Source organism: Chenopodium album, chromosome 12 (genome assembly GCF_948465745.1).
Source record: "Chenopodium album chromosome 12, dcCheAlbu1.1, whole genome shotgun sequence".
Classification (NCBI taxonomy): domain Eukaryota; kingdom Viridiplantae; phylum Streptophyta; class Magnoliopsida; order Caryophyllales; family Amaranthaceae; genus Chenopodium; species Chenopodium album.
In genome coordinates, this window is record NC_137845.1 from 3,522,402 (window position 1) to 3,539,966 (window position 17,565).

The 17,565-nt window shown below is 36.6% G+C and overlaps 2 protein-coding genes across 3 annotated transcripts; one reads left to right on the forward strand and one right to left on the reverse strand.

The window, feature by feature from the left end:
• The first annotated feature begins 1,302 nt into the window (after positions 1-1,302).
• Positions 1,303-8,575, forward strand: LOC145570066 (uncharacterized). Its single transcript, XM_081629056.1, has 6 exons — positions 1,303-1,462; positions 2,826-2,935; positions 6,605-6,713; positions 6,912-7,061; positions 7,584-7,647; positions 7,752-8,575. Exons 2-6 carry the CDS (start codon positions 2,826-2,828, stop codon positions 8,372-8,374), a joined length of 1,056 nt encoding a protein of 351 aa, XP_081485182.1. The 5' UTR covers positions 1,303-1,462; the 3' UTR covers positions 8,375-8,575.
• A 786-nt stretch (positions 8,576-9,361) lies between these two features.
• On the reverse strand, positions 9,362-17,097 carry LOC145570067 (alpha-glucan phosphorylase, H isozyme-like). Of its 2 annotated transcripts, none has more exons than XM_081629058.1 (17): positions 16,720-17,097; positions 15,631-15,860; positions 15,202-15,381; positions 14,678-14,854; positions 14,482-14,567; positions 14,060-14,249; positions 13,864-13,956; positions 12,968-13,152; positions 12,768-12,885; positions 12,347-12,475; positions 12,006-12,224; positions 11,723-11,926; positions 11,462-11,620; positions 10,567-10,830; positions 10,256-10,446; positions 9,705-9,836; positions 9,362-9,620 (listed from the first exon to the last, which is right to left on the reverse strand). In XM_081629058.1, exons 2-16 carry the CDS (start codon positions 15,838-15,840, stop codon positions 9,710-9,712), a joined length of 2,532 nt encoding a protein of 843 aa, XP_081485184.1. In that variant the 5' UTR covers positions 15,841-15,860; positions 16,720-17,097; the 3' UTR covers positions 9,362-9,620; positions 9,705-9,709. The 2 variants fall into 2 exon arrangements, with proteins under 2 accessions (XP_081485184.1, XP_081485183.1); XM_081629057.1 differs by having other exon boundaries at positions 15,631-15,935.
• Positions 17,098-17,565: the final 468 nt, after the last annotated feature.

A 17,565-nucleotide genomic window follows, 5' to 3' on the forward strand; every position in this document is an offset into this window, starting at 1 on the left:
AAAAAAAAAAAATAAAAATAACTACCAATCCCCATCCCACTCCTTTTTTTTTTTTAAAAAAAAAAAAAAATTTTAAATCAATAACTACCCATTCACTATTTCTTTTTTGTTTTGTTTTGTTTTTTTATTTTTTCAAGGGACTACTACTAACATTTCACTTTGTTTTTTTTTTTTGGTATTTAGTATAACATATGACATGCATTAGCACGAGTATACAATTCCTTTATCAACAATTCACTATAGCATTCAAAATCCCCAATATTTCATTTTTTTAAACACTACGTACTAACATTTCACTTTGTTTCATGAGTATTTTTTTTGGTACATAGTATAATATATGTCATGCATTAGCACGAGTATACATTTCCTTTATCAACAATTCACTATAGTACTCCAAATCCCCAACCCTTCAATTATGCATTTTTTTAGGGACTACCCTCCAAACATTTTCCACATCTTTAATCATTAAAAAAAAAAGTACAACACGTTTTTGTGCAGCTGGTCTCAGCAAATAACTACTTGCAAGTTGCAACAAAACAATGTATGCAACTTCTAGAGTAAGACACTAACTCATATGACATTAACCGAGTAACACGAGAAACCCCTATAACACTGAACGAGTAACCTCTATAACTTTGAAAAAGTAAACCCCATAATAGCATTGCATGGCCACCGACATAAAAAAAAAAAATAAATAAAATAAAACCCTGTTTTTGGAGCTTCTAAGCAAAGCATAGAATATCATATTTCAGCATAGCACAACAGGTGTCAGCACATTATTAATAAGTTTATTAATACTCAATACAGCAGAGCTAATTAGGGTTCAACAAAACTGACGAATCCAAAATCGACCATTACAGCTCAAGTCTTAATTACAACGTCAAAATCAACTTTCCATATTTTAAATATATTTTTTCTTATATATCCCGTGCATTTTGCACGGGTACACTCTAGTCCAAAATCAAATCAAAGTATTTCAAGGATCGAAATAGGGAATTTCCATACCTCCTCCTTTACTCTCAAGCGATAACTTACGGAACTAAACTGATTAAACCAGTGAAAGGTAGTAATTTAGTAAGATCCTTCGTCTTCCCTTAAAAAAAATAATTTTAACAACCGAACCGAACCACGAATCCACGATCCATGTGGTCGGAGGGAATCCAATATTTGTAATGGTAAGTTGAAAATATATCCACCGTCAACGTGGCGAATATTCCATTTGATAAAAAAAAGAAAAAAAAAATGGATGGACGAAAACTCGAAATTAATGAAGTGGAATAAAAAATTAAAAAAAATAACGTCCGAATCAGCATTCTCCAGAACCTTCTTGTGCCTTATAATGCTATCCCCCCACCACAATTTCCAGTTTTTCCACAAACTTCCGCGTTTAAGAGAGAGATAATCTTCTTCATTCTCATCAAATCACACAATCTCAGGAATTTCGATCAATCAGTTTTTCACGGTTAGTACTATTTCATTTTTGATTTTGATTTGATTTGATTGTTTCAATGTTCAATTGTTTTGTTCTGGAATCTCCGGGTGAATTTTGTTATTAAGAATTTGCGATTTGTTTAGGGTTTGTAATTTGTGGTTTTTTAATGTTAATGACATGTTATTAGATTTGATTTTGACTGGTTGTTTCAATTTAAAATTAATTGTTGTTTTAACAAATTGCGACTCTTTTTGGGTTTGTATTTTGTGATTTTTTTTTGTTATAAATGTTGATGATTGATCGTTAGGTTTTATGTATACCGTTCGCCCAATTTAATTCGAAAGCAATTGTTATCCATATTAGGGTTTTGCGTTCATAATATAGAAATTTTCATCTCATATTTGGCGTTAATTTTTGGGGGAAGTTCGAGAAAACGTAGAATTGGTTAAAAGTAGTTACCTGAGCTATAAAGGAGTGAGATTTGCGTAGTACTTTAGATGTTGAAATCGATTCTTAATTAAATCGGTAGAAAATTATGCTTTCCCCTTGGTTCGTTCATTTGTAGGAAAGTTGTGAATTTGATAAGGGTATCAGATTCTGGCTTTCCCTTTATAGACTACTAGATAACCTGCCGCAGATTTTTGCTATCGTCGGCTTTGGTCGAGGGTTGATAGATTAATCTCTGGGAGTGGATAAGCAAATTGATAAACGCGTAATGTTAGTAGTTAACAGCACGAAAAATATACCTATAACTATAAGATATGCTTCTGTCTCTAGTATGAATTGGCAAAGCAGAGTAATATGTTGCTATATGTTTTTTACCTGGCGTTGCCATTTGATGTAGGTATAACGTAGATTATGTGCATTTGAAATTTAATACTCCGTATGTCTTATTTAAGATTTATAATTTCCCTGAGAACATGGCATTGTTTAGTATTAGAGTGCACTGTACAAAATGAGTTTCAGCATAATATTTTATTTGATCCAACAAAATTTTTCCATATCACTTAAGGGATTTAAGACTTTGATTGATTGAATGATATGATGTCTATCTTTAATTGTTGTTTGTTGTTGAAACTTGATTAAATATTTATGATCCATAAAATTGACATGTTATAAACATCTAATTGCCTTAAGGTTGTAGGGCATGGTATCTTTTCTATATCTGAAATTCCCTAGTTACGCAGATGATATTTAAACCTATTGGAACTATTTTAGTAATATGTAAGTACATAACTGTGTGAGTTCTTGGTTGATATTCGATATGGTTGCTTGGTTGTATTACTGGTGATTTTATCGACTTTTGAAGTGTTGGGAATAACTTGTTTGTGAAGTTGCAGTACTTGGACCTTCTATTTTACTTTCTAAATCTTAATTTTCATACCTGTAACAGATGTCGTACTCCAGACGGGATGTTCGTTCACCATCGCCGTACAAGCGGTACGGTCGCTCTATTTCGAGGTCCTTGTCTAGATCAAGGTCATCGTCGAGAAGTCGATCAAGGTACTCATCTTTCTTTGATATGTATTTTGGGCCTTTGTATTGTTCGTTTCACTTGAAGTATAAACAGAGTAACAGCAGCAATCAATCAATCAATCAATCAATCAAAGCCTTAATCCCAAAAGTGGGGTCGGCTAACATGAACCAAATTTGATTATTCCGTGTAGTCATCAACATAAATCTTTCTCCTCCATCCCTTACGATCCAAAACTTCATCCTCACGTAAATCCATGCACTTCATATCCTTCCTCACTCCTTCCAACCAAGTCATCTTTGGTCTCCCTCTTCCTCGTTTAATCCCTCCATGGTCCCACTCTTCCACTCTTCGCACCGGTGCACCCTCGGGTCTCCGTCTTACATGTCCAAACCAACGCAGACGATTTTCCCTTAATTTATCTACAATGCCCGCCACACCTACTTTCTTGCGAATAACCTCATTTCTGATTCTATCTCTTAAAGTGTTTCCACACATCCACCTTAACATGCGCATTTCCGTAACCTCCATCTTTTTAATATGCTCTTTCTTAGAAGCCCAACATTCTGTACCATAGAGCAACACTGGTCTTATGGCAGTCCTGTAGAATTTTCCCTTCAACTTTAAGGGAATGCTGCGGTCGCATAGCACTCCCGTGGCCGCTCTCCATTTAAGCCACCCTGACTTAATCCTGTGGGTCACGTCTTGATCAATGTCACCATTCTTCTGGATGATCGACCCTAGGTACTTAAAACATTCACTCATGGTCAAATCCTTTCCATCCAAACTCACCACTTCATTGCTTGTCCCCCTCTGAGTGCCAAAACGACATACCAAATATTCAGTCTTACTCCGACTTAGCTTAAACCCTCTAGATTCCAACCTTTGCCTCCATTGCTCCAACTTGACATTAACCCCATCCTTAGTCTCATCCACCAAAACGATATCATCTGCGAACAGCATACACCATGGAACCTCATCTTGAATTGGTCTAGTTAATTCGTCTAGAACCGTTGCAAAAAGAAAAGGGCTTAATGCAGACCCTTGATGCAATCCGATTGTAATAGGGAAATCTTTTGTCAACCCTCCGCATGTCCTCACATTTGTTGACACATCCCGATACATATCCTTAACTAGGTCTACATACCTTCGTGGGATACCTTTCTTCAACATTGCCCACCAAAGTATCTCTCTTGGCACCTTGTCATATGCCTTCTCTAAATCAATAAAGACCATATGAAGATCTTTCTTCTTTACCCTATAAAACTCCATCATTTGTCTTATCAAATGGATTGCCTCCATAGTAGATCTCCCAGGCATAAAACCAAATTGGTTATCTGAAATGCTTGTGCATGCCCTCAACCTTTGTTCAATCACCCTTTCCCACAACTTCATAGTATGGCTCATAAGCTTAATTCCTCGATAGTTAGAACAATCTTGAGCGTCTCCTTTGTTTTTATAAACCGGGACCAAGGTGCTCTTCCTCCAATCTTGTGGGATCCTTGTAGCCGTCCATATCTTGTTGAAAAGGTTTGTTAACCAATCAATACCAATCTTACCCAAACACCTCCACACCTCTATCGGTACCCCATCAGGGCCAACCGCCTTCTTAGGTTTCATCTTCCTCAGTGCAATCTCCACCTCTACTCTCCTAATCCTTCGCACATACTCCATGTTGATTTCTTCATCACTCATAGAGGTATCTCCTATCACAACTCCATTACTTCCATTAAATAATTCATCGAAGTACCCCTTCCACCTGTCCTTGATGCCCTCCTCTTGCACTAGGACCATTTGGTTCTTATCTTTGACACACTTCACCATGCCAATATCCTTCCTTGCCTCTTGTCTTCTCTTTGCCATCTTATAAATGATCCTTTCTCCCTCCTTGGAATCAAGCTTTTCATAAACCTCCTGATATGCCTTTTCTTTTGCTTGGCGAACAGCTGCCTTTGCCTTACTCTTAGCCTCCTTATACGCTGCAAAGGTTTCATCACTCCTACATTTTCCTAAGGCTTGATAGCATTCCCTTTTTTGCTTAATTACTGCTTTCACCTCTTCATTCCACCACGAAGTATCTCTCTGTACCGAAGTTCTTCCCCTTACTTCCCCTAAGACCTCTTTGGCCACTCTTAGGAAACAGTTCTTCATTCGTAACCAGGTCATGTCCGGATCCACCTCTCCATCCCAATCCGCTTCTTCAATTACCTTTTCTGTAAAAACCTTAGCTTTTGCATCCCTTAGGGTCCACCATCTTATCCTTGGTTCTTCTTGTCTAACTTTTTTCTTCGCCTTCTCTTTCAGACGAATAGTCATTACCAATAGCCGGTGTTGGGTGACCACACTCTCCCCTGGGATAACCTTACAGTTTATGCAACTTTGTCTATCTATGCTCCTTGTGAGCAGGAAGTCTATTTGAGTTGCATTTGCTCCATTCCGAAAAGTTATCAAGTGTGAATCCCTCTTCTTAAACCAAGTATTAGCCAAAATTAAATCATATGATTGGGCAAAATCCATAATAGCTTCACCACCGGCGTCCCTCTGCCCATACCCAAAGCCTCCATGGACACTCTCATAGCCATCTCGGCTCGCCCCAACGTGCCCATTTAGATCCCCTCCAATATATAACTTCTCTGAGTGGTGGACACCCTGCACCACCTCGTCTAGGTCCTCCCAAAATTGTCGTTTCTCTTCTGCATCTAAACCCACTTGGGGAGCATAAGCACTGATAACATTCACAATCTCCTTGCCACATAGCAACTTCAGCCTTATCAACCTATCGTTCTTCCGATAGACCTCGATCACCTCTTTTGCCAACCTCTCATCGAGAACCACACCAACTCCGTTCCTAGCTCCACCATTCCTTGTTCTGTGGCTCGTTTCTTGCCCAACATACCATACCTTATACCCCAAAACCAAGCCTCGAGCTCCTTCTCCTGTCCATCTTGTCTCTTGGAGGCACATGATGTTCACGCGTCGTCTTTTCATTACTTCTACCAATTCTGCTGATTTTCCCGTAAGAGACCCCACATTCCAAGAACCAATCCGCAAACTAAATTCTTTTCTCCCACGCTCCCTCCTGATCCCAACTCCAAGTCCTTGATTATTTGACACCACAATTGGGCAATATGGCGCGTCAGGTTATCTAGTAGTCTATAAAGGGAAAGCCAGAATCTGATACCCTTATCAAATTCACAACTTTCCTACAAATGAACGAACCAAGGGGAAAGCATAATTTTCTACCGATTTAATTAAGAATCGATTTCAACATCTAAAGTACTACGCAAATCTCACTCCTTTATAGCTCAGGTAACTACTTTTAACCAATTCTACGTTTTCTCGAACTTCCCCCAAAAATTAACGCCAAATATGAGATGAAAATTTCTATATTATGAACGCAAAACCCTAATATGGATAACAATTGCTTTCGAATTAAATTGGGCGAACGGTATACATAAAACCTAACGATCAATCATCAACATTTATAACAAAAAAAAATCACAAAATACAAACCCAAAAAGAGTCGCAATTTGTTAAAACAACAATTAATTTTAAATTGAAACAACCAGTCAAAATCAAATCTAATAACATGTCATTAACATTAAAAAACCACAAATTACAAACCCTAAACAAATCGCAAATTCTTAATAGTAACAGCAGCAATGGTGATGATATTTATGCGCTTTTGTATGTGGCAGGAGCCGTGAAAGCAGTGTGGAGAATCCTGGCAATAATTTGTATGTGACTGGATTATCGACACGTGTCACCAGAAGAGAACTTGAGAAGCATTTCTCAAGTGAGGGAAAGGTGATTATATATTTTGCAGTTTTTGTGAGCTTTTAGAATGGGGTATTATATGGTCAAATAAATTGAATTGAAAAGCAATTGTGTTTCTCTTTATGAACTCGAATGCTAGCAGATTCTGTTTGGGTCTATGGGACCTTAGGCTATTTTTTACTGTTATTATTTCTACTTGCCCTGTTCCCTAATGAATGACATTTGCAGGTTGAGGATGTCCACCTCGTGACTGACCCATGGACCAAAGAATCACGTGGTTTTGGTTTCGTGACTATGTCCTCTCTTGAGGAGGCAGATCGTTGCATTAAGTATCTGAACCGCTCTGTACTTGAAGGGCGTGTCATCACGGTTGAGAAGGTATAGATTTATTTTTTCTTTTTACACATTAGTTCCCTCCCCCTCAGCAGATTATCCTTGTATCAGCAGAGCTCAGCATTTCCCAAGGATTGGTATTCTTTCAAGCACTAGTATTATTTAGAGCTTTTATGATTGCCATGTTTATGTTTACAGCTTATGATGTATCAAGATTGGTATTTGTTTTTGTTGGCACGTTAAGATTGAAATCTGTTTGCTTCTTGTCGCCTGAAGTTTTTGTGGCAGCTACAGGTTAGCTGTGTGTAGCAGCTCTTCACCAAACTACACAACTATCAAATCAATCCAAGCAAATCAAATTTCAGACTTTATATCAGAGGGTTGTATGCCCTGCATTTCTCTCTTTGCTGTTGAATTTAGCTGTGTGCTATTATTGCTTATTTTTTAGTTCCTTGGCTAAAAAGTCTTCTTTTCCCAAAACCGTAATCTGCTGCTTAGTGTACATATATAGGGCCCCAGGTCTATCCAACTGTTAACTAACACTCAGTCCACAAATGCCTATTTCAGGCCCGAAGAAGGAGAGGTCGCACACCAACTCCAGGAAGATACTTGGGGTTGAGGACATCTCGCAGTAAGAGTCCTTTCCTTTGTCTTGAGTTTTTGTTATCTACTTATCTTTTTCTGTATCTAGTACCAACTGGTTTGCCAACTGTTTCCTTTATATCCTCTATTCAGGTCGTGGCTGTTCTACTTATTCACCTTACAGCAGGCACTCGTCTCGTTCGTCTGATCGTGAGAGATCCTATTCACCGTACCCCAGGCGAGATAGATCATATTCTCCCTATTATAGACGTCGGAGCCGCCGATCATGCTCGAGGTCTATCTCTCCGTACTACAGGAGATCATCAGTTGGTAGGCGACGCTATGATTATTCTCCTGATGAAAGGTACTACAGAAGAAGGCGCCGGAGTTACTCCCGTAGCTACTCACCCAGGGGAAGGAGCTACTCACGTAGTTACTCTCCGAGACCAAGGAGAAGTTCAAGGAGGAGCTACTCTCGGAGTTACTCTCCTAGACCAAGGAGAAGTTCACGAAGGAGTTACTCGCCTAAGCCTAGGAGAGGCTCAAGGCAGAGCTACTCCCGTAGCTATTCACCAAGGCCAAGGAAGAGTACCAGGAGAAGCTGTTCTCGCAGTTTATCAAGAAGCCCCAGTAGGAGTGTTTCCTATTCCCCTAAGAAGTGTGACCGATCCCTTGATAGTCACTCATCCAGAAGCTACTCGGGTCACAGTGCTCCCTCCAGATCTAGGTCTCTTTCCAAATCTGCTAGTCCAAGGTCTCCTTCACCGTCTACCTGAACAGACCGGTTTCATTGTGTAGAATAATCGCTAATATGATGTTGTCTTAATTAATTTAGATACATGTCCAAGGCTGAAGTTGAATACCTATTTAGGCTTTTGATTACTATCTCTTTCCATTGTATTATATGAGTATCTGGAACTTGTTTGGTTTTCTAAACCAGTGAAGTTGTATTGTGAAGCAGCTTGCAGTTAACCTTTTGCTGGCGTTTTAAGTTGTAGCAGACCGAAATTTAATTCTGGGTTTCTTATTTGTGGAGCTACTAAAATAGTACGAAGTACATATTATTGAAAACAGTAGAATTAGAAGTAAAATGTTTGGAATTGTTCTTATACCCACCGAATTATATTATTTTTACAACTACTATGCCAGGGCTATTATACGCGTTGAGCTACAAATAACAATCTCCTTAATAAGCTTTGGTTAAAAGAAACATGATTTCCATTGAATAATGCATCATGCATTGGAGTTTTAACCCGATTCTTTATTAGTAAAGTTCGTACTCTGGATATAACAACAGCTTTGATGGTTTGGGTAAATCTTATTAAAAGAATCCTTTATCTGTCATTTAATTTATTAAAAGAATCCTCTGATAATTTAGGCTTTGGGGTAAAGGATATAAAAGCCTCGTTAAAAATGCATATATTTTTCATAAATAATGTGCTCACTAGCTTCAAGTCGAAGGCCACATGTTTGAATTTGGCTCGTCTGATACTAGCACTATAATAATTTCAAAGCTTGAACCAAACTTCGATGAAACTGACTTCAAACCATTAACGAACAACAATGTTCGTGGCCAACTTCAAACCATTGACGAACAACAATGTTCGTGTCCAAAACTACTTAAGAGTAACTACGCTGACATCCATACTAAAAAGTACAAATATTATGTAAATATACATCGCGAACTTCTTTTGTTGAACAAATATAGCTTATACAACTGGAAGACAATTTCTGCGTTTGATTAAATTAAATATTGAAAGGTATGGAATCTTGAATCAATAATCTTTATAGTAAAACAACAGCATGAAAAGACGATGCACAAATTAGATGAATATGGGTTTAGGCCTAGCTTTATTTTAATGAAATAAAGACTTGTTCATGGCACATTCTGGTGCTACTAAATCTATATTTCAGTACATAAAACAGTTCCAAAAAGTCGCCACTAATTATTCTTGCAGCATCACACAAATGACTAAATGAGTAGACAACTAGACGTCTTCAGATCATTTCATCCCTGCAGTCCTGCAGATAATAGAAATATTTTAAGTGAACATTGCAGTAGACAAGAAAACATAAAACTGAGTCTACAAAATAAGAAACAAATACCCTCTTTAATTTACAGGGCATTCTTCTATGTTCCATATCTCCTTTGCATATTGTGCAATTGTCCGGTCACTGCTAAATTTGCCACTCCCAGCAGTGCTTAGTATAGACATCTTCAGCCATTTCTTTTGGTCCCTGTAGACAAAGAAATTGGCAAAGCTAAGTAGCAGATCAATTATGGGAAGAAGTGAATGGCAACATGCTGAGTTGGTATAGTAGGGTGGCTCTTTGAAGTCTACAAGGGCAACGCTTTGCCAGGAGGTGAAAAGGCTGAAAAATTGACGTATTTATCAACAAGGCTGAGAAGTCTCTAGGCTCATAGTAATAGTATATATGAAGACCTAGGAAGCAAGGAGAAATTGCAAGGAGAAATGACATCACATTTGTGACTTTAAGCAATCAGTGTGGTTATGGTGCAACTCTTTTACAAGTTACAGCCAGGAAGTTTTTATTTTCTTCAGTCTTCACAAATTACGACAAAAGATCAATATATCAACCATATATGTGCAACGAAAAATAACAAAAAAAAAAAAAAAAAAACCAAGGAACTTTACTTGTATGCTTCATCAACTTTAGCCTGAGCATCCATGTAACTAGGAAAATCATGACCAACAAGGAAATAGTCTCCACGGCCATATCCAGTATTGCCTTCAAGAGAATCGAGGAGAGGATTATAGTCATAGTTTCCAAAAGCTCCAGATCTTATAAACTCTTTAGCCTCTTCAAAGCGAGGATCTGGTTTGAACTGCATTATCAAATACCATAGTTTCAGGTCAAAAGCAAGGTATCCATAATCCAGAAAGATTGCACATCGCTACAGAGTACAAAAAGTTTCAGGAAATTATCAATAAGTGAGAGTAGATACCAATCCATTCTCCCTATCCTTACGGAGCTTTGGCACTTCATCTGCCGTTGCTCCAAAGAGAAAGAAATTATCTTCTCCTATTTCTTCTCTGATTTCAACGTTAGCACCATCCAGTGTTCCTATGATGAGACATCCATTGAGAGCAAACTTCATGTTACTTGTTCCACTGGCTTCCATGCCAGCAGTGCTGATATGCTGTGATAGCTCACTTCCAGGAATGAGCATTTCTGCCACAGATACGTTGTAGTTTGGAACAAAAACGATCTGAAAATTATACAAAACTAGATAAAGTAAAAATCTTGAGAAGATCATTGCTATATAAAGAAGCTCACACAAAATATAGAATCAAGGAAAATTCTCATTGGTAGCCCCTTATTCTTGTACATTAGTTTTAAAATCATCACATTATTTAATCCATCGTCTCTTTTATTCTACAAAGTTCCACTCCAATGAAGAATGTATGAAATGTTCTTTCAAGGTCACACCATATTTTAAAAATGACAAATAACATTTACTATTTTGTAACAAGCATGACTAATTAGTTCCGCATTAACATCAAATGAGTCGTGCAGTTCACTAAAAAAGTGGAGGAGCGTGCAACAATGTGTTGAATCCTTCTGTTCTCGTATATCTACAGCTACAGATAAATTCCATAAAGAGTTAAAGACTAGTTTGGAATTCTTAAATTAGTAAATCACTTAAACAAAGATGGATTTTAGTGAGTTGGACATTCCCTAGAAGTAATGCAGGTTGTCTATATCCAACAAAATAGAAAAACAAGAATATGTTTAAACAAAATAAGTAAAAGAACTAAATAAAACGAAAGGATTTCAGTAGCATTTCTGCATTCCAAGTGTGATTTCAAACAGAGGTGATATATCTTGCTGTTCATTACCTTGAGATAATTGTTGACTTCAGGATCAGTGTTGACAATAGAACCCACATCATTTACCAATTTCACTATTCTTTTAGCATTTGTATATGTTGCAAAGGCCTTTCCACCAATCATGATGGTCCTAGGTGTAGCATTACTACGCTCTTCCGAACTCATCTCCTATAAGGGACAACTTGAATAAGAATAGTTGCATTGGAGTATTTGTGACAACCTAAAAACAATGTATCGACTAGTGCGTATTCATGCATTTCTTGTACATACCTTTAACTTCTTGTACATGTAAATTGCACCCAAGATGTTTAGTAGTTGTCTTTTATATTCATGAATTCGCTTGACTTGTATGTCAAAAAGGCTATTTGGGTCTATGCTTACACCTGTAATTTCAAGTATGTATTGTGCCAAGCGCTTTTTGTTTGCCATTTTGGCAGAAGCCCACTCAGCTTGGAGGTCCTCATTGTCAGCAAACTGTAAACCATATATATGGTGTAGCATCAATCATCATTATTCAAGAAGAGGAGCAAAACAATTTTTCAATAGTACTTACTTCGCGCAGATTAACAAGGAGATCAAGATTCGTAACCCATTCATCAGTTTTCAACCACTTTGTGATGATATTACTGAGCTCTGGATTGCAAAATCTAAGCCATCGTCGAGGAGTAATACCATTTGTCTTATTTTGGAATTTGGTAGGCCATATTGAGACATAGTCTGCAAATAATTCTGATGTTAAGATGTCACTGTGCAACTGTGCCACACCATTCACCTGTATAGCATCAAACAGAACCAAGACAAAATCAATTTATTTGCATTAATTTTCATAATTTTAGTCAAATGAATATATACATATATAGCTAGCTCGGTTTCAAAAAAAAATATCTAGCTCACCGTATGAGAAGTCACCACACACAGATTTGCCATGCGCACTACTGGCTTTTGTGGATTGTTGTCCAAAATGCACATAGAGTTAACCTTGTCCTCAAGATCAGGCCTTGTGGAATGTATCAACTCCACAAACTGCAAAAAACCATTTCAATGGTTTTGGTAAAAATAAGAAACCAGAAGTAGCATCTTGCAATTCAACTCCAAATAAATGTCACTTTTTGTCAAGGACACATGCTCAATTTATATCTTGCATTCAGCATTAATTTGATTTTCCATACCAAACCTTCATTATTAAGTCATCTTCTAAATAAGTAATGATAAATGATAACAATGTAGCACCATTAAAAAAAAACAAAAACAAAAAGCCACTGTAGGATTAGTGATGTTGCACTTAGTGATGGTGCTAGAAAACAGACAGACCTACCCGCTTGTCAATTTCAGTTATGATCTCCATATGACGAGGGAGAAGCTTCCACATTACAGATTGTGACCACTTCTCCAGAGCTTCAGGAAGAACTGTGTGGTTTGTGTAAGCAATGGCCCTGTTGTAGTTTGTTTCACAGTCATTATGGAACAGTGCACTTGATATGTGAAAAACAGGACTCATATTTAATTGAAAGTCACCTGGTTGTTACATCCCAGGCTTCATCCCAACCAAGCCCTTCATCATCCATCAGCAAACGCATAAGCTCTGGAATTGCAAGTGTGGGATGTGTATCATTAAGCTGAACAGCAACTTTGCTTGGAAATTCAGACCACTGCAGAGGGGTCTTTCCCTCCTTCCTCTCTTTAAATCTGAAAATAATATCCTGTAATAGTAGATAAGAAGTCAAATCAATGTACAGACCAAAGGGATCATATTAGGATCTACTAGTAAAATAGTTGTCTCATATGGCATGCTTTAGAGTACAGAAGAATACAGTGAAAATCATTAACCATTGCTCCAATAAATGTTCAGTGAATACATGTTACTCTGAGATTAAGCATTATTAACTTCTAGTCACCAGGATTCCAGCACAAAACTACCCAGGTTCCTACATGGAGTATTCATTAGTGCTAAGAATATATATAGTTGAGCAATAACAAAGCTTCTCTCCTGATGTACAGGCAGTAGTCTTGTGCTATTGACTTCACAGGCATTATAAGAGCATCAAAAAATATACTAGACACTGTACAATAGCTATTTCTATGAATATTGAGTAGCATGTTTTGCAGTGAAACATGCCCAGAAAAACTTTGGCAAATGAACCTATATCTTATGTCAAATCTTCAGAGTTATTCCCCATCTCACAGGATTATTTAAAGTTCGCATCAGAGAATGCAGTGGCAACCTAACAGCATGTTTCATGTCAGCTGTGACAGTCAATAGAAACACAACAGTGGTATCGCAAGCTTATATTGCTCAGTTATGCTCATCAAGTCATCAGTGTTATTAACAGTATTCAGTGGAACATGTTTTAAAGCCAACAGGTCCAGAATCAGAAGATGCGCATCAATTGATAAAAAACTTGAGATTTAACCTGAAGTGAAGCACTGCACAGAAAGAATTGTTGCTTCAGACGCAACAGCTTTCCGCCTTCAGTAGCATCTCCTGGATAGAGAACAGCACAGATCTGCAAATGTGAAAAGCCCATTAGACCTCAAATCATGCAGTATATTACGACATTACAAGTAGTACAATTATAAAATCTTGTGTAGGACTTTCATTAGACTCACCTGTTGAGCTCTGGAATGAATTTGTAGAGAAGATTCATACTGTCCATCATTAAATTGAAACAGATCAAAGTCCGTAGCACAAGCCTTTGCTTCCCAAAGACGAAGACTAATGGTGTTTTTGGTCTTGTAACCTGGGATAGGAACATCATATGCCAGAGCCTGAATAATCTCACCATCAACCCATTTTCGTCTGAAATGCACAAGAGGTTTACACATGGGGTCAGGGGGGATTTGAGGAGGATGATGTACATAACAACTAAGTTGCACACTGGGTGATGTAGAGTAGCATAAAATGAGGGCAGTTGATATGCATGGACTTTTACTAAGTCTCAAGTTAATAACTCGTACTTATTTAAACTCCACGAGCTACTCATGAAATGCTTATAATTAACAAGATAAGTACATCTTGGAGAGACACTTACGATCCATCGGGATTGACCTGAACTTGACCAAAAAATCTGACAGGAAATACAACATCATGCCTGACAATTTCCCAAGGACTGAACTTCTACAAAATTTCAGAAGTTTAAAGTAAGATATAGGACATTTGAATTGGGTTTCATGATATCTTTCAAGGAAAAAAGAAAAAGTTTAATAATGTTATAGGTTTAGTGAAACCTCAAGCCAGTCTTCAGGAACCTCTGCTTGGCCCTCCTTAGTAATTAGCTGCTTGAAAAGACCATGCCTATATCTTAAACCATATCCCCATGCAGGAAGATTCAATGTAGCCATGGAATCCAAAAAGCAGGAAGCAAGCCTCCCTAAGCCACCATTTCCAAGTGCTGCATCTTTTTCCTAAAAGAAAATTGGTATCATCTCAGCAAAGTGTTAAAATTTCTATTGAAGCTTACACAATTCTCATAGATAGTTAAAAATCAGCTATGCAACTGAGAAATGATGTTATTAGCGTACAGCTAATGAGAGAGGAAAAAAAAAAAAAGAAAAGATATTAGATATTCAAATCAAGGTTGGTATCAAAACTTGGATGACACATGTTTCTAGTCACTAAATACATTAGAAACATGCAATGACAGCAGAATAAGAGATGATTAAGCAAAACTAATTTGGCACATTAAGGAATTACGATGTCAAGGTTCCTTGCAACACTGATGATATCAATATCTGGCCATCTAACATTATACCTGCTCAACAACTTCCTCAAGCTGATGTCCAAGTTTATTTAGAGCATCTGCATAAGCATCTTGGATGTTCAAGTTTCCAACAGCATTTGTTAAGGCTCGTCCTTGCAGATATTCCATGGACAAATAGTACGTCTGCTTTGGATTAGCCTCATGAAAGTGCAAATAGGTTTCATTCCATTGCTGCAGATATCGATTCAAGAAAACAGAGCTACATCAGTCAAATAATTAAATGTCTGCAAGCAATGCTAACCCAAATGACTAAAGACACTTCAATATTTTGCTTCACATCTAAGATCAGCTGAACATATCCATTTTTTTTAGAGTATTCATCAACCATATTCATTGCAGAGTTTACCCTAATCATTCCCAAAATGTCACTAAATGATCTTTCTACCAATGACATGAAAGCATGGGTGTTAAGATTGGAACCTGAATAAGACGATCCCGAACACTCTCAGCAGTGGCATAAAAAGCCTGCTCTGGCTCAAACTTTAGAGGAGAGAAATGAGGGCTGAACTGAGCATGGTAGTTAATGTTTGATGCAATTTCAGTTGGTTCTTCAGATAAAGGATGTGCTTCAGCTGGAATTTTCGAAGCAATTCCATGCTTTGACACACCATTGGCTTTCTCTGTCCCCATTTGCAGCAGTTAATCCACTCCTACATATATATATATATATATATATATATATATATATATATATATATATGAATCTTTATTAACTCTCAAACAACCTAAATATTTTACAAAAAAAAAAAAAAAAAACCAAATTCTTTGATAATCATATATGAAGCATTCCTCATCAAATAACAAGAAAAGCCTTAAATTGCCAGCTTGAATTTAACAATATTGCCACAACATTAATCAGATAAAACTAAGAAAAAATCAACAAGAACTTTCAAATTAACCTGTAAAAATAATCTGAAACTTGCATCAAACATTCCAAGGATGTACTGATAAATGCTCGGTTGATATCCGAGATTAACATTCAAAACAAACCAAGATTTTATGACTGTATGTCAGCATATATAGCAACAAAATTGTGTAAATGTATAATACTAAATCAGCTGTATATCTTTTACTGTACAATATAGAAATTAATCCTGTGTTATTCTGTTATTCAAGGGAGTGAAACCTCTATTATAAAGCACTTGCAACATTTGGAAAATCAACCGTAAATGTGATGTACAAACTTCAACATATGAATAAAATCAATCATCATGTCCGAATATAATTGTCGCATTACTAGTTCAAATCACATTATGGACAGATATTGTACACTAAATCATTACATTGGAATTCATCAGACAAATTCATTAAAATACATTAAATCATTAAAATAGCGGAAAAACTTCATCAGACAAATTTAGCTAAAAGTAAATATGATTGTTAATTCCGAACGAAGTAAGTACATTAAATCATGATAATAACTGTTACGGAGTAAAAAATGAAATGGAACAATGAAAATGAGATAATATGAATCAAATTCACAAAAATTAACGGAAAAAAGCAACTTACCAGATATTCCACTGAATTTCAAGCACCAGCTGAAACAATAATAATTAAAAAAAATTGAGATATAATATCTAAAAGCAAATAAAAATGAAGCGTTATTTAAGAAGAAATAGTGAAATTAAATTGCAAATTGCAGAGATATTTTCTGAAAAATTGGAGAACGATGGAAAAAGAATATGCGAAAGAAATTTGACGAAAATGACTGCAGAAAATGCAGACAAATTGATATTTTTGGCAGTATATGATTGAATTTCTGAAAAATAAAAATGAAAAATTAGCAAATTTTTGGAATTTGATTGATTCAAAGCAGTTCGATTCACGAGGAATGATTGAGGAGAGAGAGAGTGTGGAGTAAATTGAGTGATGAAAAAATATTGAGATTGCCAAAGTTTTTGGGAAGGACACGTGGAGGGTATAAAAAGAGCGCGCTTAACGATATTTTTAATTATTTTTTTATTTTTTGCTTAAAAAGTGCAAGCAAAAATAGAAAGGTGTGTGTAATTCAACTATTCAAGTATGGAAGAAATTGATTTGTAATATCGTCTTCTTCCTCCAACTTGGGAGATGGGTGGAATTTGGAATCTGAGATATTATTTTCAATGGTACAATATCATCAGCCTCTCGTTTTTCTATGATAATAATAGACACATTTCTATTCTAGACCTTTTGTAAAAATTTCCACCTTATAAGGTTATGAGTGTTTAATTATTATTACATAGTTTTTATTTTTTATTTTTATTTTTTAATTTTTTTTTAGAACGTAGTAATCCAATGTTAGTGCCATATGGAATCAATCACATAAAATAAGAAAAGAAATATATTTGGAATCTAACATTAAAGTACAACATG